At 40.0% G+C, this 25,139-nt stretch overlaps 1 protein-coding gene across 3 annotated transcripts in view; it reads left to right on the top strand.

Moving 5' to 3' along the window:
* atxn10 (ataxin 10) overlaps window positions 1–25,139 on the top strand; it is a 229,861-nt gene that overhangs the window by 29,237 nt on the left and 175,485 nt on the right. For all 3 annotated transcript variants that reach the window (XM_080190882.1, XM_080190884.1, XM_080190883.1), the window contains 2 exons: window positions 16,548–16,644; window positions 21,600–21,767. In XM_080190882.1, coding sequence (XP_080047008.1) covers window positions 16,548–16,644; window positions 21,600–21,767 — 265 coding nt within the window. The remainder of the gene's footprint in view (window positions 1–16,547; window positions 16,645–21,599; window positions 21,768–25,139) is intronic.

Raw genomic sequence — 25,139 nt, 5'->3', positions numbered from 1 at the left:
AGGCATCCACTATCACCTCCGCCATTTCTTTCAGAACCCTCGGATGCATTCCATCCGGTCCTGGGGACTTGTCCACAATCAGCCCCTCCAGTCTGTCGAGCACCGCCTCTCTAGTAACAGTAATGTCATTGAGACCCTCCAGTCCTACCACCTTTCCATCACTAACACCCGGCAAATTATTCACATCCTCCTCTGTGAAGACAGAAACAAGAAAGTTATTCAATACCTTAGCCATATAACATGGATACACTCATTGTTTTAACCACAGTTAGATTCAAAGACAGAGATACACTTTTGGATCAAATGACCAGAGGATGAACCCCAGAAATAACTAAGGGATGGTCCTTCGAATGCTAGTATCAATATGAATGGAATTGCCCAAAAATGAAAAACATGGTTTTTGAGGCAACACTTAACATGGAAGTTACGGAAGGCGAGGAGGATGATACTGACCCAACAGAAGGAATTGTATTGGTCACCAGAAACTTCAGTCTGGTAGTAAACATCCAAGTTGTAAGTTTGTTCAATTGTGCAGTTCTAGACAATGGATATCCATCCATAGTACGTGGAATGGACTGGCCAAAATGTTATATGGATCCTTTAAGTAAGAAAGACCGAAGTAGTCAAAACATGTGATAGTCCTACTAGTTTCACATTTAATGATTATAACACGTTGAAATCACTAAAAAGAATAGTAATTCCATGTAAAGCAGCAAAGGTGAATCACTTTTATCAGTACTGATATGATATTGAGTGAAGTACCTTTACTGTTAAGTAAGCTTCAGCCCAAATGAAGCTGGACATGGAACATGATAAGCAGCATTTCGTCAGTCATGGTGTGATTTCTCTTATGTTCCATTCGATGAATTTTATGTTGCTGTATACATTGGTGGATCTGTGGGTATACAATTTACACAGTTGGGACATTATTGTATTCCTTTAAGGCCTATCATCTCTAGAATGTTAAAGAGGTGTTAATGACTGTTGGAGGTAGGGCTATTAAGGAGAAGAAGCAAATTCTTACCAAGCTACATTGACAATTTTTATATCCCATTGGCCATGGTTTGAAGTTTCTGTTAAAGGGTGCGGGGGAACTGGATGAGGAATACACAAGACTTGTCAAGGATATTAGTGAAAAATGTGACATTTGTAAAAGGTACAGGAGAACACAGTCATGACCAGAAACAGGTCTTCCATTGGTGAGGGACTTTAATGGAACTGTGGTGATGGACATCAAAGATGAGATAAAGAAACATTTCTTCCACATTTTGTAGATATAGCAACTAAATTTAGTCTGCCAATGGTAATTTTTAGCAAAGGCAAAAAAAAAGTCAAAATAATGCAAAAATGGATAGAAACATGAATGGGATGGATAGGATAGAGGTGGAGAGACTCTTCCCGCTCAGAAAGGACAGTAGGACTAGGGGGCACAGCCTCAAGATAAAGGGGGGGCGGTTTAGAACGGAGTTGAGGAGGAACTTCTTCACTCAAAGGGTGGTGAATCTCTGGAATTCTCTGCCCGTTGAGGTGGTGGAGGCTGCCTCGCTAAATATTTTTAAGACGCAGGTTGATGGGTTTTTGATAAGCGAGGGGATTAAGGGTTATGGGGAGAGGGTGGGAATGTGGAACTGAGCCACAACAGATCAGCCATGATCTTATTGAATGGCGGGGCAGGCTCGAAGGGCTAGATGGCCTACTCCTGCTCCTATTTCTTATGTTCTCATGTAAACAGGGCTAGAAGCACCAGCTCAATTCTTAATGGACAATGGAAGAGATTTTGCTGATTATGAATTCATATGTGAAAATTTGAATATTAGAGGAATGCACACGCTGGCATAATTTCTATGAATGGAACAAGTCAGAAAAATCATGTCATGATTGATGAAATGCTCCAAAATATCTTTGCTGACCAACCGAGTTATAAATTGACAACTGCTCTAGCATACATGCAAAAGTCACACTCCTGATGATCGAACAGCCCCTATCAATTTGTTTATTTTGCAGGATTCTAAAAATATTTTCAATAATGTGAGACCATCCTCTGGCTTTGGAGGGGACGACCTTTAGTTCAATTTTTGCAGAACATTTGAATGTCTTGCATGCAGGAGGAGAGAGCATTTATTCAGCTGAAGGTTTCATAAAAAGTCAGGGAGCTTTGAGGTTTCTTATCAGACCATCAGAAATTAATTTTAAGTCTGAACATGGTGTATTATAAAAGAGAAGGGTAGAAAGAATGGAGAGGTCCAGTAAAAGTTATAGGCATTGATGGGAAATCAATAATCTTGTAACATGCTAACCGAAGTGCTACATTGGTTGTATGAAAAGTACATGCCACACGACTTACTGGCACTGATTACACATTGACGGAACCTGAACAAAGGATGAAAACCAAACATGAATCACGCACTGTGTACACACAAATACTGGACCCACTGTACAGCGAACAGATTATGGCAGATAACAGGCTAATTGAGAATGCACCAAATTATAGTGAAGATCAAAGTAGGGCCATTTGTCACAAAGATTAACTACTGAAATTTGGACTTGAGGTGGCAAAACGTCAAACCACCTTAATAGGAAGAACAGCAGGAAAGGCTACAGAGAAAATTAAAAACTAACTACAAGACAAGTGACTGAATATCAGATCTATGAAATGGCAGAAGGCAGCAAAAATGTTGAAAGCAGAAAATCTAACGCAATGTCAGACAACAGATTAGTGATCACAATCCAAGGAAAAGATCAAGAAATTTTGGAAGGAATTCCTGTTGCAGGAGGGATCAGTTGAGTGGTCAATAGTGGTCCAGATAAGGACAAGAGATCGGGTAGGGCACATAGTTTAACAAGAGCAAGGATCAAAGCACAGGTAAGAAGCAACACAAGAAGTAGGAGCCCCTACAGTAGAGAAACTCTAGTGGCTACAAATCAATTAGATGGTAAATTGGACGCAAAACAAAAAACAACTTGAAAATTGGAAAGAGTTTGGTGTTTACGTGGAGATGCCAAAGGACAGCTAGCATTGTGTCATAGATGGATATATTGGGGGGAGATAAGTTCCTGATGGTACATATAAACTTAAGGTTGGACTTGCAGCTTAAAATAAGGAAAATGCAAATATAGACAAATATATGATTATTATACCCTAAGACAATAAAAATATATGAATTACTAAACACAATTTATATAGAAATTGCCCTTTGTTCCAAAATATGTGTCTGTGATCCCTGAACTCCTCAAGACTTTCATTCCCAAACAACATCCAAATTAAATAAATCTATAAATCAGATCCAGCAAATAGTTACCACTCAATACAAAGCAGATGATCAAGTATGGGAAATGTCTTTTCCAGGTCTAGTGAAGATATTCGAGGAAATATTCGACAACAAGGAAATTAGAGTATACTCCGAATAGTGAGAAAAGTAAGGTTTGGGAATTTTCCTAGCACTTTTAGTGATGTACTGATGGCGATAAATTGATTCGCATCAAAGCAGCATTTTGAGCATGGGTAACAATTTCAAAGAGAAGGATTCTTAAAGCCTCCAAAGAAGTCAGAGTTTTAGTAGGGACAGTATGGATGCTAAGTAAGTGTGTTTTACAAGCTAAATGATACATCCAGGCCATGGTATTTCTCATTAAAGTCAGCCCTACTAAAAGCTGGTTGTCTTCAGCTAAAAGCAGATCCAATAAGGTTTTATTGGTATGTGTCATGGATCTGCCTAGTAATGGCAGGAACAAGAATTGATAGGATACGCTCTGCCCAGCAACATGTAAAACCCTACTGAGCAACAGCAGCAGTCAAAGGGGCTGATGAGATGTGACCTTTCCCACTAATGAGATTAACACGCATCCCCACAGAATCAGATATAAATAGCCCGACAATGAGGAAACAGTTTATCTAAATAATGGAGAGGTAAATGGAGGTATACAGATGCTAATTTTGACAGTTGTGGAATGTGAGAGATGCAAACAGCCCAAATATACAGAAGGTAGAATCAAAGAGGAACATGGGTATAATTGCCAGCACTTGCAGAAGCAGAAAGTCAATTTAACGTTTAAGAGCCAGGCCAGTTTAACACCTCACAGCTGAGTGGCCATTTTAACATTGAAGAAGTCGTAAGGGCCATGATAGTGCAGAAGCAAAGGCAGTTTAAATACCTTCACTGGACCAGGAAAAGGTGTTTCCTGTACTTGATCATCCGTCATGTATTGAGTAACTATTTGCTGGATCTCACTTATAGATTTCTTTAATTTGGATGTTGTTTGGGAATGGGGAAGTCTTAAGGAGTTCAGGGATCACAGATATATATTTTGGAACAAGGGATAATTTCTGTATAAACTGTTTAATAATTCATATTTTTTAATTGTCTTAGCATATTATAATCATATTTGTATTTGCCTTTTTTTTGTTTTAATAAATTGCCTTTGGTAATCGTTACATGACAAACTGGGCTAGTTACTCTCATTGGAGGTTTCACATGAGTCCTCACACGATTCTAAAAATGAAACTATACACCATGAACCAGTGTTTCAAGTTGAGATGCCATTACAGATAACATCTGTGCAGTGTGCGATGGTATGATGAAGAAAAACAAGCAGGGATTTTTTTAATGTATGCAGAGTATATTTTTGCAGGGTGGATGGGGGTATATGAGAAATTTGTGATGGATAAAATTATGAAGGAATTCAAAAATAGAATTTGGGCTTCTGGAGCATTTAAGTTTATAGAGTTGTACTTTACACTGACTGTGTTGGGAATATCCCAAACGAAACCTAGAGAATAGTAATAATATTGTGATAAATTGGCCCAGATCCTCAAGTCTCCACAGCCAAGAAAGAAACAAATCAATTAAGAAGCTTAATTGGGCAATTAAATTGCTGATGCACACATACTAGACCTGCATGCTGTGTGATGTATTAATATTGAGCATCATTCTGAAATATACTACTGTTGCAGAAGTGATAAAAACAAATAAGACATTGAAGAAATAAAATTTAGAAGAATCAGTGCTCAGATTTCCAGACCTGGGTGACCTAGAAGAGATGAAAGTAGTCATTTTTAGTGATGCCTCATATTTTCTTGTTGGTTATTTGAGTACAACAGGACTCAATATATTTTTAGTAGGAAGAAGTGATGAACGTTGTCCATTAGCGTGGGAATCAAAGAAAATAAGTGTTGTTAAAAGCACCTTACCTGCAGAGACGCTTGCACGGGTAAAAGTGACAGTTATAGCTATGTATTTACTGACTATTTTAGAGGAACTCCAATATAAGGGGCAACTGGGGATACATGTGCCTCTGGGACAGTGTTCATTCGACAAAGAATCTAACAGAAAAGAGGCTGAGGTTTGATCTTGCGAGTAGAACAGAAAGGAAAGAGATTTCAAATGTATAATGGATTGATGCGAGTCACTAATTATTGGATTGTTTCACAAGAAAAGGTTATCCAAAAAATTTGCTGGATATCCTGAAAGAGCACTGCTTTTTGTTATAATAGATTATGGGAACATGAAATTTTCATCTTGTAAACTGCTATTTTTAAATTTTATTTCAAGACAGGTGGGGTGGGTGCGATGTAGCTTATGTTAAAGATTGATTGTATAAGATAATGTGTTATCATTTTCTTTCTTATGAATAATTTTTTGTATGTCAACTTATTTTAAAGAAAGTAGGGAAATCTCACAGAAACATAGAAAATGGAAACAGCAGCAGGTCATTCAGCCCTTTGAACTTGCTTCGCCATTCATTATGATCATTGCTGATCACACAACTCTAAAACCTAATTGTGCCTTCCTCACCCCCCCCCCCCGCCCCCATATCATTTGATTTCTTAAGCCCCGAGAGCCATATCTAACTCCTTTTAAAAACATACAATATTTTGGTCTCAACAACTTTTTGTGGTCAAAAATTGTACAGGTTGACCACTCTCTGGGTGAAGAAATTTCTCCTTATCTCAGTCTCAGATGGTGTACCCCATATCGTAGGCTGTGATCCCTGGTTCTGGACTCAGCTGGAGAAGATCTGCCAGAGAGCACTAGAGAAAACAGAAATTCAGGCAGAGAAGGGAACTGAGATTACATGTCAAAACAAGATTGCTGAACTGTCTACACTAATAGCAACGCACAAGAACCAATACAATATCATGGTCGATTGGAAAACTTTATCACAGGACCCAAGTACCAGAAATAGAATATCATGACCATTTCCTTCACAAGTGTCAAACCGAGATTGTGCAAGAACTGTCAAGGCTTATGACTGTTATATTGCAATGACAGTCTACAATGCTTGCAGGTACTATGTTGCTTGATAGAGAAAAAGGTCAACAAAAGATTGGAGAGTTGACACCTTCTGCAGATAAAGTATGTAGTCCTTAGTGCAGAATTCAAAAAGCAGCAAACCTCTATGGAAGAATCCCATGCAAGACCATAGAAGTAAAGGAGGAAGTGATGTTGATGTATAAAGGGTTGTATGGTTGCTTTAAGAGTGAACTAATGATTTCGAAGTAATATCATTAGGATTTCAGAGGCTCCTGATTTTACTGTATATGATTTTCTGTACAGGTAAAAGCCATGAGAATAAATCTTGTTGTTAGTTTGTATCCGTGTGTGCAAACCATAGCTTTTGTTTTTATTCAAAACCTAGAACCCCTAACATAGTTAGAACATTACAGAAAGAAAATTGGCAATGAGCAAGGATCTTGTTTGATCAAGAAGATCGATAAAAGATCCTAAATGTGTCCTTATTCTTCAAATACTAGAAGGATGGCACAGTAGCTCTCACTATTGCCTCATAATGCCAGAGGCCCAGGTTTGATTCCAGCCTTCAGTGACTATATAAAGTTTGCACGTTCTCCCTGAGTCTGTGTGCATTTCCTCCCACAGTCCAAAGATGTACAGGCTAGGTAGACTGGTCATGTTAAATTACCCCACTTGTGTCCTAAAATGCGCAGATCAGGGCGATTAGTGGGGTATATGTTTGGGTTTACAGGGTTAGGGCAGGGATGGGCCTGGGTTAGATGCTGTGTTGGAAAGTCAGTGCAAACTCGATGGAGCAAATGCCCTCCTCCTGCACTGTGGGGATTCTACGATTACAATCCTCATGGCAATGAGCAGAGGAAGGAGGGATTTCATGCCTAAACTTTTATTGGAACCTGGGGCCATTCCATTTAATGGCTCAAGTGTTGAAGCATTGTGTCTATTAAATTAGAGTTTGCTGTCCTCAGTAGAGAATCATGGTCTGTATTGGCAGGGTGTTCAAGAGTAATTCCATAATTAAGAAAAGGATGTTCTGCTGTGTTGGTTTACACTGCATAGATTGTAGTGTCATTATCACCTGTTTGAAATTGCTGCAAGTTGCTTCGAACTTAGGTATTTCAACCTTTCATAACTTACTAATGTCAAATTCCCCACATAGACGCTGATGACAGTCAGCTCTACCTCAACAACACCTCTCTTAACCTTACCATTGTCTCAGAATTGACACACTGCATATCAGCCATCCAGTACTGAATGAGCAGAAATATTCACCAACTAAATACCAAGAAGACTGAAGCCATTATCATTTGTACCTACCACTAATTCTGTTCGCTAAGCACTGACTCCATTCTTCTTTCTGTTAACTGTCTGTGTCTGATCCATATTGCTTGCAACCATCTTATTGATTTTGACTCCAAGATGAGAGCCTGACCACATATCTGCCACATCATTAAGTTGTCCTATCTTCACCTCTGTAGTGTCATCTGGTTCTGCTCATGCACAAACTCCTTTCTAGAAACCTTCACCCATGTTTATGACCCATGAACTTGACTATTTTCATGCACTACTGACTGACCTCCCATGTTCCACTCACCAGAAACTTAAGCTTATCCAAAAGGCGTTGTTTGTATTGCACCACGTCTTTTCCATGTAGCACACCTGTTGCTCAATGGCCTACATTGGCCATTGGTTAATGATTGGTTAAGCAATGCCTCAATTTTAAAATCTCTCCCTGGATCCCTTCTCTCCTGCAATCTTAAAACCCTGTGAATTATCTGCACCCCTGTTCTGGCCTCTTAAATACTCTTGACAATCACTCCATTATTACATGCTGGAATCAGAAGCTTTGGCATGCCTGTGTAAACGTCTCTTCCTCTGTTTCTTTCTTCGTTCTTTGAAGGCATTCCTTAAAATCTATATTGTTGACCAAGCTTTCACCATCTGCTTTAATATACCACCTGTGGCTTGGTGTTAATTTTTGATAACACGCCTGTAAAGTGCCTTGGATGTTTTATTATATTAAAGAATTTGTATAAAAACAAGTTATTGTTCTGGAATCTTCTGCTGCTATCTTAGAAGCTATTTGAGAAGTATGCCCATTTGAGATGCCCTTGATTCCATTTGGTATCTCAGTTTAGTATGTTAATTTGCACACTATTTGAGCCTCTTTAGACCTATGAGACGAGATTTATTTTATTGCTGCTGGAATTACTTTGGGTAGCAGTTAATTAGTGGTTGTGAAGTGAAATAGATTATCGACTTCATTGGTTCAACGTTTTTGAATCACCCTGAAGTTTAGTTTAACAAATTTTTATGACACACCCTAATTTCCCTTGCAAAAGGAGCAAGAATTATCACCACCACCCAGTTCATGCCCCTTCTATAAGCTTAGTTTGTTTTGCTGATTTATTCCCCTATGAATGAAGTTAACCACATTGCTCATAACTAGAGTCTCAGGAATTTTCTTGAACAAACCACAACGGCTATTTACGCGCAAAACAAAAACTGGGCAGTTGTCATGAGGGTCTCAAACCTCTCTCTACCTTTGATACAGTACCTGAGATGATTGCTAATTTAAGACAGTCCTGATGGAAACCTGTCATAGTCCTTTCACTCTATTGGATATCAACTTAACCTTGTCTTGAAAAGAAAATGTATTATTTAAATTTGAGAATAACCTAATAGACTTCAGAAAAAGTTTGTTGGGAACGCAGTTTGAAAGCACAGGCAATGAGTTCCAGATCCCCTCTACCCTCTGGGTGAAACAGTATCTCCTCTAATCCTTCCATTAATTACTTCAAAATTACAGTGCACCTGGTTATTGACTCTGCTAACGGAAATAAGTCTTTCCGATCCATATTATCTAGATCCTTCATAATTGTATACACTGCAATTAAATCTCCCTTAACCATTCTCTTTTCCAAAGAACATCATCTCAGCATATCCAATGTTTTCTTATGATTAAAGTATACCATCCCTGGCAACAACTATACACTCTCTAGTGCAATCACATCATTCCTGTAATTCAAAGTCCAGAGCTGTACACCATACTTTAGCTGTGGCCTAACTAATGCTTTATACAATTCTAGCATAACCCCATGGGCTCTTGTGTTCTGTGCCTCGGATACTAAGCGAAGTATCAGGAGTGGCTTCTTAACTACCTTTACCTGTCTTGCCAACTTCAAGAATCTGTGGACATGTGCTCCAAGGTCCCTGTGTTCCTCTATACTTAGTTTCCTACTGCTCCCTTGACTAATTTTCCCTAATACATTACCTTGCGTTTCATTTGATACTTTTCTGCCCACCTGTCTAGTATTTGGCATCTTCTTGCAATCTGCAACTTTCTTTCTCGGTATCAGCCACATTACCAATTCTTGTATCATAATTGTTCATCAATACGTACCATGAAAAACAAGGAACCCAATGCTGAGTCCTGTGGAACTCCACTGGAAGCAGCCTTCAAGTCACAAAAAACACTTGCAGCTATTTCCCTTTGCTCCCTACTACTGAGCTACTTTTGGATGCAACTTACCACTTTGGATTCTATTGGCTTTCAATTTATTGATCGGTCTGCATGGTGGGATGTTAACAAAAGCGTTGCTAAAATTCATATTGGCTGCATCAAATGCAGACACTTATCAATTCTCCTTGTACTGCCCTCAAAAAAAACTCAAGTTCGATGCAACCTTCCCTCAACAAATCCATGTTATCTGTCTAAATGCTAATGTATACTGTCCCTCGGATTTTTTTCAAATAATTTGCCCACCACCAAAGATATGCTGACTGGCCTGTCAAAAATAAGGGGTCAACCATTTAGGATTGAGATAAGAATTATTTTTCACTCAAACAGTTGTGAATCTTTGCAATTGTCAAACCAAGATGCCTGTGGGTGTTCAGTTATTGAGTATGTTAAAGATAGAAGTTGATAGATAAAGATAATGCAGGAAGTAGAGTTGAAGTAGATGATCATTCACAATCTTGTTTAATGACAGAGCAGGCTTGAAACGCCATCTGATCTACTCTACCTCCCATTTCTTCCATTCCTATGATAAAGATTCTTTTAGCATATCACCCCTGCTCACAGCTGTGATTGTTTTTTTAACCAATGTTATGGCCCTTTTTCCATATTTTGAATTCCTCCCTACCTTTCCACAAAACCTTATAATTTGGGATATTGAGTTGGAACCTGCTCATCTTTAAACCATGTTTGAGCAATAGCTATAATATCATTCTTTGTGCACTCAGTTCATCTGTCTTATTCATGAGTTTCTTTAGATTTACATATACTTGTCAGTGAACAAATCCTTTGTCTATTTTATAGTGTTTGTTTCCTCTGCCTTCCATGCTCACTTACTAATATTCTGCCTTCCATTTCCTGTTCTCTGGATTTGTGCTCAAATCCTGTGCCTAACTAGCTGTAGTTCTCAGAATGGTATGTTCTCAAAATACCAATCCGACTAGAAATGTGTGCCTTCGACCAGCCAGCCAGCTGAATCACTGGATTTGGCTAAGTTATCTACAAATGTAGAATAAACATCTATCCACATCAGATCATCCTTTTTGGCATTCCTCTAGCCATTGAATTGAGGTTTAGTGGTTCTGTTTTAGGGTAGTTTTATTAGAAGGATTTGTACTCCGCTGATCTGTAGAAAACACTGCATGTTTTAGGTTTAATCATTGGAAACAGGCGATTTTGAAGCAATAACAAGTGCACTAAATTACTTGAAATCCATGAATTGTAATTATTTTTATTTACTGTAGGTTTAAAATAAATGCTGAAGACAATATAACGTTTAGTTCTCAGCTGTTGCAATATGGGTTCAAGTGACTAGACAAATCATAATCCAAGCAAAACAATTGCAGTAATATTTAGTGTGTGATTCAAAATAATGAAGATGGCAAGGTCTCTGAATAAATGTTACATGAAAAGACTTAAGCAAATGCAAACTACCACAATGAGATTAATTATGTAATTACATAAATATTCAAAGTATTTTCAAGTAAATTTCAAATAAAACTTGAAACCAAGATAGCTTTTTTCCATCCAAAGCAACAACTGTAGTTATTAAGCGATACACAGTGCAGGAACAGGCCATTCAGTCTATCAAGTATGTGCTGGTACTTCTCTCAACAATGCATGAGAGAGTTACTTGAAAAAAGAACATTCATTTCCTTTTAAATATAACATACTAGAAGTACTAATGTAATTTAAAGAAATGACACATTTTGGCTGTATCATTGCTGGGAGATGAAAATCAACTAGTGTTTCTGCTTTTAATCACTGGCAAATAAGTCCTGTGTACAAGGGCAGGATTGGGCTTGCAGTGGTGTCCCGTTCAGTTCAATAGGCTGCCAACAGTGTTTGTTTCTGAATGATCTCAATTTAAAGAGGGAATGTGGAATGACAGGTGTCTGTAAGACTCCCTCAGGAAAAAGTCAACAGTGTTGAAAGGATAAAATTACCTATCATGCAAGTGTTGAGGGAAGAATTGGCGAATGTGGACTGGGGGAGCGCGTTGGAAGGTAGGTCTGCTGAGGAGCAGTGGAGGATCTTTAAGGAGATCTTTCTTGGTGCTCAGCAGAAATTTATTCCGATGGTCAAAAAGGACCATAGGAGGAGAGGTAATAAGCCGTGGATAACGAAGGAGGTGAAGGAAAGTGTTAAATTAAAAGCGGAGGCGTTTAGAGTAGCTAAGAGTAGTGGGCGAGAAGAGGATTGGGAGAGGTTTAAATGTCAACAAAGATTGACAAAGAAGTTGATAAAGAAGGGTAGGAGAAACTATGAAGCTGGGCTAGCGCTTAATATAAAAAAGGATAGCAAGAGTTTTTATAAATATATAAAAAGGAAGAGGCTGGCTAGGGTGAACGTTGGACCCTTAGAGGATGAGAAGGGGGACTTAGTGGTAGGGGATGGGGATATGGCTGAGGTCTTGAATAACTTTTTTGTTTCTGTCTTCACGGAGGAGGACGTGAATAATTTGCCGGGTGTTAGCGATGGAAAGGTGGTAGGACTGGAGGGTCTCAATGACATTACTGTTACTAGAGAGGCGGTGCTCGACAGACTGGAGGGGCTGATTGTGGACAAGTCCCCAGGACCGGATGGAATGCATCCGAGGGTTCTGAAAGAAATGGCGGAGGTGATAGTGGATGCCTTGATGGTTATTTTCCAGACGTCGCTGGATTCCGGGGAAGTGCCGGAAGATTGGAAAACGGCTAACGTTACACCGTTGTTTAAGAAGGGTGCCAGGCAAAAGGCGGGGAATTATAGGCCGGTTAGTTTAACGTCTGTGGTAGGTAAAATGTTAGAATCCGTCATCAAGGAGGAAATAGTGAGGCATCTTGAGGGAAATTGCTTGATAGAGCAGACGCAGCACGGTTTCGTTAAAGGGAAGTCATGTCTGACAAATTTACTGGAGTTCTATGAGGATGTGTCTCGGGCGGTGGATAGAGGAGAGCCAGTGGATGTGGTCTTTCTTGATTTTCAGAAGGCGTTTGACAAGGTACCTCACAAGAGGTTATTGCAGAAGGTCAGGGGACATGGAGTTGGGGGTAGGGTGTTAGCGTGGATAGAGGATTGGTTGTCAAATAGGAGGCAGAGAGTGGGGGTCAATGGGTGCTATTCGGATTGGCGGTTGGTGACTAGTGGAGTGCCCCAGGGGTCGGTGCTGGGGCCTCAGCTATTTACCATTTATATAGATGATCTGGAGGAGGGAACCAAGTGTATGGTGTCGAAATTTGCTGATGACACCAAGATTGGTGGAACGGCAAATTGTGCGGAGTGTGTGGAGAGTCTGCAGAAGGATCTAGATAGGCTGGGCGAATGAGCCAGGAAATGGCAAATGGAATTTAATGTTGGCAAGTGCGAGGTGGTCCACTTTGGTAGGAATAATGGTAGGAAGGATTATTACTTACGTGGCGAAAAACTGCAGCAGGCAACGGTGCAGAGGGACCTTGGGGTCCTTGTCGCAAAAACCCAGCTTGCAGGTGCAGCAGGTGGTCAGGAAGGCGAATGGGATGCTGGCCTTCATAGCAAGGGGGATTGAATATAAAAGTAGGGAGGTCTTGCTGCGGCTGTATAGGGCATTGGTGAGGCCGCAGCTGGAGTACTGTGTGCAGTTTTGGGCGCTGTACTTACACAAGGATATTTTGGCCTTGGAGGGAGTGCAGAGGAGGTTTACTAGGCTGATGCCGGAGTTGAGGGGGTTGAGCTATGAGGAGAGGCTGAATAAACTAGGCTTGTACTCGTTAGAGTTTAGAAGAATGAGGGGAGATCTCATTGAGACGTATAAGATGATGAATGGGATGGATAGGATAGAGGTGGAGAGACTCTTCCCGCTCAGAAAGGACAGTAGGACTAGGGGGCACAGCCTCAAGATAAAGGGGGGGCAGTTTAGAACGGAGTTGAGGAAGAATTTCTTCACTCAAAGGGTGGTGAATCTCCGGAATTCTCTGCCCGTTGAAGTGGTGGAGGCTACCTCGCTAAATATTTTTTAAGACGCGGGTTGATGGGTTTTTGATAAGAGAGGGGATTAAGGGTTATGGGGAGAGGGCGAGAATGTGGAACTGAGCCACGACAGATCAGCCATGATCTTATTGAATGGCAGGGCAGGCTCGAAGGGCTGGATGGCCTACTCCTGCTCCTATTTCTTATGTTCTTATGTTAAAAGGAAAATGAGAAACTTGAGGGAAGACTGGCAGAGATAATATTAATTCACATAATTTATACAAGACGTGCTGCCAAGATCAGTTGTATATAATTTCTGAAGGAAACCTATATCCTCTTTGCATACAATCTGTCACACTCAAACATATCAACAGACATTGTTCAGCTCTTTCTGGGAGCCAATCTGAACTAATGATATTGCAACACCCTAACCTTAAAATATTTTGAACATTGCAGTGATTGTGTTCATGTCTGATTTGGACACTTCGTATTTTATTGTACAAGTGATCAACTCTTGGTGTGTTTTGTGACTTGATTTTAGTATGATATTTGAATAATCAAGGTGATTCTTGAGTCTACTAGAAGCAGGCGTGGCAGGATATAGACCTGACTCTCGCAGCTGGCTGTGCATGGGCTATGAAGTCATTTTGTGTGTTTATTTTATATTATATATGCTAGAATCTCGCAGCAGTATGGTAATGATGGCTTTCCACAGATTAATGGTAGAGATTTTAGTTATCGCAGGAGTAACAAAGTGTAACCTGAGATGTTATGAATTTATAAATCTTGTATTCTTTAAGGACTTTAGTTGTGGTTAACTCTTAGTATAGTCAGCTTCTTTGTGATATTAGTAACGAGGATTCTTTTACTTTCGCAATGCATAAAATGTAGGGAAAAATGTTTAACCATTAAATAAAAAAGGAAAGAAAAATGATTTTCTTTGGTTCCTTTAAATTGGAACTTTAACCTGAGGTTAATAGTGGCAGGAGTATTACCCAATGAGGTTGCTTATGCATTTGCATGCATAATTTGCCTCTCGCTCCAAAAGAGCAGAAGTGAATTCAACAGATGAGAACTTTTTTTTTGTTTTTATTCCTATTTAATCAAATCAAGTCCAATTCAGAGTCTCAACAAATTGCGACATTCCCAATCCAAGTTGACAAGACAGGGCTCTCATCCCCTGTCTTGGGCTTGATCTACACGATCCAAGCTAATTGGAGTAGGTATAGTCCTCCTCCAAGGCTTGATCTCATTTGCATCTTAGCCAAAAGGCGGAGATGTTGCTTTTAAAAATTGCTTCAAATGAAGCTAAAATGTAACCTAATGACTTCAACCAAGTGCAACATGTCAATCTTAGCAAATACCTAAAGGAAACCTAATCACTATGTAGGATTGCAGAGTGACTAAGTGCAGTTTCTCAGTCCCCATTTGCTGAATTTTGCTGATCAGAAATTTCACCAAATATGTCCTAACCTAGAGATTTTTTTGTATAATTAATCGACATAGAGGCCATTTATTCTCTTTGGATACAGAAAAGTAATTCAATTATCCATAGTAAATTCATGTCTTACAAAAAGCATGGAATTTAAAAAAAACTCTGCAAACATTGGAAATACTACAGCTATCGTGTATTTCAATTCCTGCTGTATTAGCTTGTACTGTAACTGTTAATGTTTGATTTTTCAGTGCAAATTCTGCTTTCTCATGTTTTGTTTGAGGTCCACATTATCCTTGTTCTGTTGGTACAGCAGGGACATTTCAGCATCAGACTTGGCTGTTTTGGGCTAGTATTGATTTGATTTTGTTTTCCACCTGTGGGACAGCTGCAGGGCTACTGTCATAGACTGTTAACTAATCTGAATCTGTTTGAGCACGGTGGAGGAACGACAGTGGCTGAGTTTCCCTCTAATTTTCTTCTTTTTCCCTGTCCCTTTTCCCTTTTGGAGAAAACTAATGCACATAACAAAATTTGAAAACTAATATTTAACCAATTTTTGAATGTTCAAAATGCCAGATAGGTTACTTTGGAGAAGAAAAAAGAACAAATTTGAAAATTTCAGGTGTTATATTAACAGCAGTGTCAGTACTGCAAATAATGGTTTGTTTGTGTTTTCCAAAATGGCATTCCTGAACTTTAGAGGTTCTGTGATGTTACCTGATTTCTATTAATTTGTCATCTGGTTTCTATACTTTTAAACTTACTAATGTGCTATTTTGATTGCTTACTCATTAAAATATTCCTGTTTTCCTTTGGATAAGTGACACTATACTTGGGAAGTTAGGCTAAAGGGTTCAGGAGGATATATCCATTATTACAGGCAATTGAGCATGGAAAAGATTTGCAAACCTCTTCTGTATGCTGAGTTTTGAATCTAAGAGAGTGATTCAGGCTTGACATGTTCAAATGTTCCCCAGCAATTTATTTTAGGGCAGCTTGGTGCCCTTTATTCATTCTTTCTCCCTCTCTCAGTCAGCCCACAGTTAATGGTAGAAGAACAGAGAGTTGAGTAAAGAGGAAATTTTTTTTCTACCCCTATAGTAACAAAAATCATTCTGGTTGATTGGACAGACTTTAAGATTGCCGAGCAACAAAAAGATTAATATATTTTTGGTTTTGAATAAATAAGGAGGAGGTTTCATCAACTCAGGTAAGTATATTCCTCATATTGGCAGCAGTTTAATCAGTGCTGATTATAAATGATGGTACTTCGTGATTTTCTAATGCAGCTTTGAAATTTTTGAATATTTGATAATGCTTCTTGAAAGTAATTTTAGTTGTATTGACAATTCATGTTTCCTTTAAAATATTTATATTTTAGAAATTTGTTCTAAAATGTCCCCTTGATTTTGTTCAGCTTTTCGATGTGGCCTTCAGTTCCTTGGAAACCTTGTAGCTGGCAATGAAGAGTCAAAGCATTGTGTGTGGAAAAACGCTTTTCCAGAACTTTTCCTGTGAGTGTTGCACCACATTTGGTTATAGAAATAGACATTCAGTTGACCTAGCTGTTGTTCCACTATGGAATATTAAACAACCCATTCCGTTTTTTTTGTTTTGCGCACCAAGGAAAGAGGTCAAGAATGAATCAATTCAAATTCATTGCATTGCACATGTTCTCCACATGGTTCACTTTTTTTCCTTTTGAGGCTATGTAACATGTTTATATCTTGTTTCAAGGCCATGTATTATCTTGCTGAGAAGATAGCTGGGCCGCCTGCTCAAAGGCATTGCCTAATGCTGTTTCTGCGGCTGTTGACAGTGTTAACCAGTTACGCAGGATCTTTTCTTCTTCTCTTTTCTAATCCTTCCTTCTGATTAATACCTAATTAAAGTTTAGTACAGAAGCTTGATGATCAACCATAGTAAACTTGCATTCTACGGCATCAGTATCCCAAAGTACACCATCCCAACATAGCTCCTTTGTTAAGAACAGTACAGCACGGCAAACAGGCCCTTCGGCCCTCCAAGCCTGTGCCGCGCTGAGAGAATGCTTTGTTGTTTTGCCAAGGAGATGTTATATATGGACTTATGGATTTGAGACAGAAAACATTTAAATAATTGGGCTGTTGAAGTGTTCTCATTTCTTTAATGCTCCATTTGACTTATGGAACCAAAGTTAGAACATTTCGTCCAGGGAGTACCTGCAAGGAGGTGTCCTGGGACTCTTTAGGCTTTTTCGGCTCACAAGGCTCTTTGAGGGTCAGCACAGACTCAATGGGCCAAATGGCCTCCTTCTGCACTATAGGGATTCTGCGGAAAGAAGAAATTAACTGGTCCTTGAAATTGGGATGGGTCAACTTCACAAACTTCAAATTTGTAATTCAGCCTTTTAATGCAAATCTAAGATTTAAATGTCATAAGTACAATGTACATTGGAGGGAGTGCAGAGGAGGTTCACTCGGCTGATACCGGAGATGAGAGGGTTGGACTATGAAGAGAGACTAAATAGACTAAGTTTTTACTCGGAGTTTAGAAGGATGAGGGGGGATCTTATAGAGACATATAAGATAATGAAGGGGATGGATAGGGTAGAGGTAGAGAGATTCTTCCTGCTTAGAAAGGATAGCAGGACTAGAGAACACAGCCTCAAGGTAAGAGGGGGGGCAGTTTAGATCAGAGTTGAGGAGGAACTTCTTCACTCAAAGGGTGGTGAATCTCTGGAATTCTCTGCCTGTCGAAGTGGTGGAGGCTACCTCACTAAATATATTTAAGTCACGGGTAGTTAGGTTTTTGATAGACGGGAATTAAGGGTATTGGGGAGAAAGCGGGAAAGTGGAACTGATCAAAATCAGATCAGCCAGGATCTTATTGAATGGCAGGGCAGACTCGAAGGGCTAGATGGCCTACTCCTGCTCCTATTTCTTATGTTCTTATTGTTTATTTTGAGAATTCAATTTGAGAGCATCAGCTGTATACACAATGATTACGAAAATATAAAAGCAAATTACTGCATATGCTGGAATCTGAAACAAAAACAGAAAATGCTGAAAATTCTCAACAGGTTTGACAGCAGTGGTGGAGAGAGAACAGAGCTAACATTTCAAGTCTGGATTCATACTTGAAACGTTGACTTTGTTCTCTCTCTAAGGATGCTGTCAGACCTGTTGAGATTTTCCAGCATTTTTTGTTTTTGAATACAAAAATATATAGATTCTTGAACAGCCTGGCAGTTTTTTACTTCCCAACAGAGTTGGTGAGCAAATTTTGTGAAGGCAAGAATATTAAAGCACAGTGTTTCGACCCTTTCAAGCGATGGTCAATAGCTGAATCATCATATCTCCATCTTTTGAAGATCCAAAATACCAACTGAAATACAACAGATTTGTCTGCAAATTTAACAAGTCTTAGATCTGGTGCTTCCATGTACTTAAAATAAAATCTGTCATCCCTTTAGAGACCAATAGCTATTAAAAATATATTTGAATTCTTAAAACGTGAAATCTTGCAATTACTAAGGTTTCTATTGTAACAAACAAACAAAAGAAACATTGACCAAACACTTAGGAGTCAACTATTATTCCAAACTACAACAAAGATACCTCTCCTTTTAACTTCTTAACACAACCAAAAATCCCATGCCACAATTTACTTTAGTGTCCGCTCTCCACAGAATTGATCATCTTAGTCCTAAGACATCACTGCAGGAGTTCCTCAGAGCAGGGTCCTTGACATAACCACCTTCAGTTTCATGAATGACTGTCCCTCCATCATAAGGTCAGAAGTGGGAATGTTCACCGATGACTACACAATGTTCACCATTCACATCTCATCAGGTACTGAAGCAGTCCATGCCCAAATGCAGTAAGACCTGCACCACATTAAGGCTTGGAATGATAAGTGGGAAGTAACATTTGCACCATTCAAGCATCAGTCAATGACCATCTTCCCTTGATGTTCAATGGCTTTACCATGGCTGAATCCACCACAATCAAGATCCTGAATGTTGATATCCTTTACCAGAAATTAAACTGGATGAGTTATTTAAATGCTGAGGTTATAAGGGCAGGTCAGAAACTGGAGAGTTAGGTGGAGAGTAACTGACCCTCCTGACTTTCCAAAGCCTGCCTAACTTCTATAAGGTACAAGTCAGGAGTACAATGGAATACCTCCGCTTGCCTGGATGAATGCAGCTCCAAAAAAAAGCTGAACGCCATCCAAGACAAAGTACTAAAGGGCTAATTAGATATAGTCCTTGGGGCTAAATGTATCAAGAGATATAGGGGGAATGCAGGATCAGGATATTGAATTTAATGATCAGCCTTGATCAAAATCTGTGGTGGAGCAGACTTGAAAGGCTGAATGGCCTATTTCTACTTTTATTTTCTATGTTTCTTTGTTAACCCATTTGATTGATGCCCCATCCACCACCTTTAAAGTCCACTTCGTCCATCACTGGTGCATATTGGCAATAGTGTGTATCATTACACAATGTACTGCAGCAACTTACTGAGGCTTCTCCAACAGCACCTTCCAAAACGACGACCTTTTTAACCTAAAAGGACAACGGAAGCAGATGCATGACGCTGGAACCTGGGAGGCTCCCTCCAAGCCACTCATCATCCTGACTTGGAACTTTAGCACCATTCCTTCACTGTCAAAATAATGGAATTCCCTCCCAAACACTGCTTTGAGTATACACACATGTACTGCATCTTTTTAAGAAGGCAGCATTAGGATGCACAATAAAAATGCTGACCCAGCCAGCAGCACTCTCATAATATGACGGTCGAAAGGTCCTTCTTTCAGTTTTTGGAGAAGCCCTAAACTGAATAACAGCCTGCCTCTGGCCATGTCAGAAAAAGTCTTCAGGATTCCTTAGATTGGCATAGAATGAACTCATTGACTAAAGACCATCATCTTCCAGCATTCTGCTCGCTAGTATGCTGAGTGGTGGAGTCTCCTGCGCAGAAACCATTCTGCGATTCTTTAGTTTCTGCTGGGTACAATATCCATAAAAACAGATCAGTTTCTAATGTATTCTGACACCAGTCCAGCACTCTGATATTTATCTATCCCCATATCTATCCTTTTTGTAGACCATATTTTTTCCATTTTTATGCCATTACTCCATCTTATCCCCTGACCTGCAGACACCTTTATCTTTTTATTGCCTCAAAGCTCTATTTGCTGAATGTCCTTTTTGAAAGTTATGGTGCGAGTTGATCATGAGGTAGAGCTCGCTGCTGTCACTTTTCAGGTGTCCAACACTATCTGCCTGCTTTTGCTTCATACAGGAGCAACGTAGAGGGGTAAAGAGCCCAGGTTTGTTTTCACTGTTCAGGATAATCCTGGACCGGTAGGTAATTTTGGCAGAAGGGTGGGAGGCCCAGTAGTACGACATAGCCCACACAGTTCGATTGATGGATAGGTAAAAATGTTGTGTGTTAAATATGCTCACACCCATGACCCTTGAACTTGAAAGAACAAAGAGGGTGGATCCTTATCAGGGGAATTGACAAGGGTGGGAATATGTAAAGGTTTTGTTGGGGATGAGAGTATTAAAAGTGAGATGAGAAAATAATTGATTAAAAAATACTGTCTGCAGAATTATTGTGGTGAATGGAAGTCGAAGACTGGGCTTGTAGCTAGTGACCAAATTAACAGGTGTTCTATTAAAACAAGATAGAACTGTTTCTCTTTGTTACAATACATCACACCTGGTTCTACAAGTTCTTCAAACGTCTGTCATTCCAGCTTCTGGCCGACAATGCACCCTCTCTGCTCCACTGTTGTTGGCAGAGCCTGCAGCCATCAGCTCACTATAATCTGGCATTTTCTTCCTAAATCCAATATGTGCACCTTCAGAAAAACCTTTTTAAAACCTCTTGCTTTAGGCTGTTAGTCATCCCCCCCAAACTCCTGTTCGATGTGTTTCACACCCCTATCCATTTAATGAAGCACCTTGGCACATTTCAATAGTGATATTTGTTGTTGAGTATAGGTCAGATGACTTTTTGAAAGTCTATAAGCATTTTCTATTTGAATTTCTGTGCCTTACAAAGCTGCTAATAATTGGCAACAGATTTGAGTGAACAAATTCCAATGTTTCAGGCCCAAAATATTTCACTTTCCTGTTACACCACCTTTTAAAATACCTTCCTTGTTACTTCTGAAGTCCCTGTTTTGGCATTTGCAGCTTGGCCCTGGTGAGAAATAATCTTCTTCTAGAAATATAGAAAAAATACTTTAAATTCTAATTTAGGAACTTGTTCTACTAATTTTAAGTGTTTTTTCAATTCATTTAAATAATTAATTGAAATATATATTTGGTTCTTGGCTATTTCTTTTATTTGTTTTTAAATCATGGTCTCATTTACTGTCACAGTGTGACATTTGACATGAAGGGCATGCAGCTAAGTTTGATTTCCTGAACCAGTGTCTGAAATTTCTGTTTTTAATCTTTCCTAAGGAATTACCTGAATCATTCAGATAAGAAAGCTGTTACCTATTGCTGCATGGTTCTGTTCACCTGCCTGAATGCTGAGAGAACAGCTGACTTATTAAGCCACACAAAAGGAGTTGAATTGGCCGAATCTGTCATCAGGATATGTAGGAGAGAACCTGAACTCGACTGGGCGTATGTATTTTTTGAGCACATTTAAACATTTCTTTTAATCATTTGAGCAAGAAAACTTGAGACTTGTAATTATAATCCTAAAGCATGAGCATCAGTGTAACTTTGCTTTTTTTTACTCTGTCTTTTAATGACTACTTGCACTAATCAGTAACTTATATGCTTACAGGTTTCATTATTGGCCTTTTGATCATTCTAAAGAATGTATTGCCATTCATTGACCTGAAGTTTCAAATTGAAATTCCTCCCCCCACCACCACCTTTAGTATTTGTCATTACCAGAACCATTGCAAAGTCTATTCCCCAAGTTTGAGGCCAGACAGGCACATACACTGTGCAGGGCATCGCAGCTTAATCCATTTAAAACTTCAATGGTACATAAACCCACAAATATGTTCTGTCTACAAATAGGAGTCACTGGGTGGTAATATTCTCCTCAGCAAAGAATTGTTTCTGATTTGCCTTCCCAGAAACATGGCTAATTATTGTCCCACGGCTAACTTTGCTAAGACTGGAATCGAACACAAGACTTTCCCAGTGTGGATGATTCGACTGTTTACTGGATAAGCAGACTGATCCACCAGAAAAGCATAAGCTTTGATATTTTAACTTCCTTTATTTTTCAATTCTGACTTTGTGCTATTGAGATTGAGGAAATGGAAATACAAGTTCCCAACAGAAAATGTCTTTTTCTGCCATATCTAAACTATATAATAACCAAGCATTTAATTTTCCAATTAAATTTTGTCGTGTTCTCATAGAATCTCACAGAATCCCCACAGTGCAGAAGGAGGCCAATTAGACCACTGAGTCCACACTGACTCTCCGACAAAGCATCCTGCCAAGGCCCATCCCCGCAACCCCACACACCTATCCCATTAATCCCTCGAACCTATACATGTTTGGACATTAAGGAGCAATTTGGCATGGCCAATCCACATATTCTGCGCATCTTTGGACTGTGAAAGGAAACTGGAATACCCAGAGAAAATCTACACAGACATTTAAAAAATGTGCAAACTCTACACAGTCCCCTAAGGCTAGAATCAAACCCTGGTCTCTGCGCTGAGACCACTGTACCACCATGCCATGCAAGTGTTCTATTGGCATTCCACATAGTTCATATAAATGTTTAATATCCACATTTATGGAGTAACGTGTATGGCCATTTTTTAAAATCAGCATTCTAGATTACCAATTTGAAACAAGTGCATTGAGTAGAAAAAAATGATTTGTTATCACATATGGCCTTACCCTCTATTATTTGTATGTACAGACTTTGTAAATTCCAGAATTTGCTGCTAGCCAGTTATTTTAAAGTTTATTTATTTATTAGTGTCAAACGTAAGCTTACATTAACACCACAATGAAGTTACTGTGAAAATCCCCAAGTCGCCACGCTCTGACACCTGTTCGGGTACACTGAAGAAAAATTTCCTGTGGCTAATGCACCTAACCAGCATGTCTTTTGGACTGTGGGAGGTAACCGGCACTCATGGAGCATGGAGAACATGCAGATTCTGCACAGACAGTGACTCAAACCAGGAATTGAACCCGACTCCCTGGTGCAGTGAGGCAGCAGTGCTAACCACTGTACTACTGTGCTAACCACTGTGCCAATTTCTAAAATCCTTGTACAGTTGTTAATTGGTACAAGGTATGTATGTTACCAAATCTGAGAAATGACCCACTTCAAAATATGGCATGACTTGTCTACCAAATATGTTGGTAGAGTTCTCGTATCATGGTTTTGTTAATTTGTTAATTTCATTGCATTGAGCTACCTGTGGATGGTATGGCGGTACTCCAAGGACTCAGGTTCGATTCCCAGCTTGGGTCACTGTGTGGAGTTGGCACATTCTCCTCTTGTATGTGTGGGTTTCCTGCAGGTGCTCTGGTTTCCTCCCACAGTCTAAAGATCTATGGGTTAGGTTGACTGGCCATGCAAATTGCTCATAGTGCTCCAGGATGTATAAGTTAGAGGGGTAAATGTGTGGATGTTGTGGGATTCGGGCTTGGGGTGGGATTGTTGTTGATGCTGGCTCAATGGGCCGAATGGTCTCCTGCATTGTAGGGTTTCTATGATTTTCTGTGATTCCTGGGATTTATTTTCAGATGAATGTTCATTTATTCTGGGCTTACCCAACCTTTCTCACTCAAGGGGCCGATGAGTAGATTTTGGAAAGATGCCTAAATTTCAAAGTAAATTTTGTGAATGAAGAGTATGGCCAACTCACTCTGAGTCTCATTGTTTGCTCACCCTCGCCCACAGGTAGAGTGGATGAGAGTATGTGTTGGTGATGGGGAGAGGTGGGGGTGTGGAAGAGAGACTGAGTACTTGGGGACTGGGAGTGAGCCATCCACTGGTCCACATGTGGCCCCCATGATGTCACTCACACACACTCTCACACACACACACTCTCACACACACACACACTCTCACACACACACACACTCTCACACACACACACACTCTCACACACACACACTCTCACACACACACACTCTCACACACACACACTCTCACACACCCATCAGCCACAGCCGTCACAGCCCCCCCATCACCCATTCATCCTCCTACTCTACCGCACATACACTCCCTTTCTCTCTCACTCCTACTCCTGCTCCTGCTCCCCACCACCTCCACGTCGCCCTGCCTCCCCGCTTCCTTGCTCTCCACAGGCTCCGTGATCTTCCGCTTTCTCCTGTGTCGTGCAGTCACACTCTCTCCCTGGACCCTGCGGTTTCTGTCTCCCTCCCTCTCCCCACACCCCGTGGTGTCTCCTTCCCTCTCCCCGCACCCCGCGACATCTCTCTCCTCTCCCTGGATCCTGCGACGTCTCTCTTCTTCTCCCCACACCCTGCGGCATCTCCCTCCCTCTCCCCCCTTCTCAGTCCCCCCTCCTGTGGAGATGTCGGTGTTGGACTGGGGTAAGCACAGTATGAAGTCTCACAACACCAGGTTAAAGTCCAATGGGTTTATTTGGGAGCTCAAGGTTTTGGAGTCTTGCTCTTTCTTTGGGTGAGTGAAGAGTTGTCTTCACAAACAGAGCATATATATACATGTTTTCCAGGAAACTTTTCCCCTCCCTGATGTGTTGTAATGTCTGAAGCTGAAACTCCAGCTCATTAACTCAGAGTTGAAGTTCTTCAAGCAACCAACATTTGCTGCAGATGTGAACCACAATAGGATCCACCAACCTCCATATGTGCAGCTACAAACTTCACGTGGCCCTGCATCCCTTTTTTATTTAATTAGATTCTCAATTTGTTTTTAATACTGCTTACCTCTAGTTTTCACTCAGTAAGTTTTTCTACCTAGCCTTCAATCTCAAACAAGTCAAAAAAGGTAGAAGAGAGAGATACTCATCCACC

This window comes from Carcharhinus amblyrhynchos, chromosome 6, assembly GCF_965287045.1.
Source record: "Carcharhinus amblyrhynchos chromosome 6, sCarAmb.v2.hapA, whole genome shotgun sequence".
In the NCBI taxonomy this organism is placed as follows: domain Eukaryota; kingdom Metazoa; phylum Chordata; class Chondrichthyes; order Carcharhiniformes; family Carcharhinidae; genus Carcharhinus; species Carcharhinus amblyrhynchos.
This window is presented reverse-complemented; position numbering and strand designations above follow the sequence as displayed.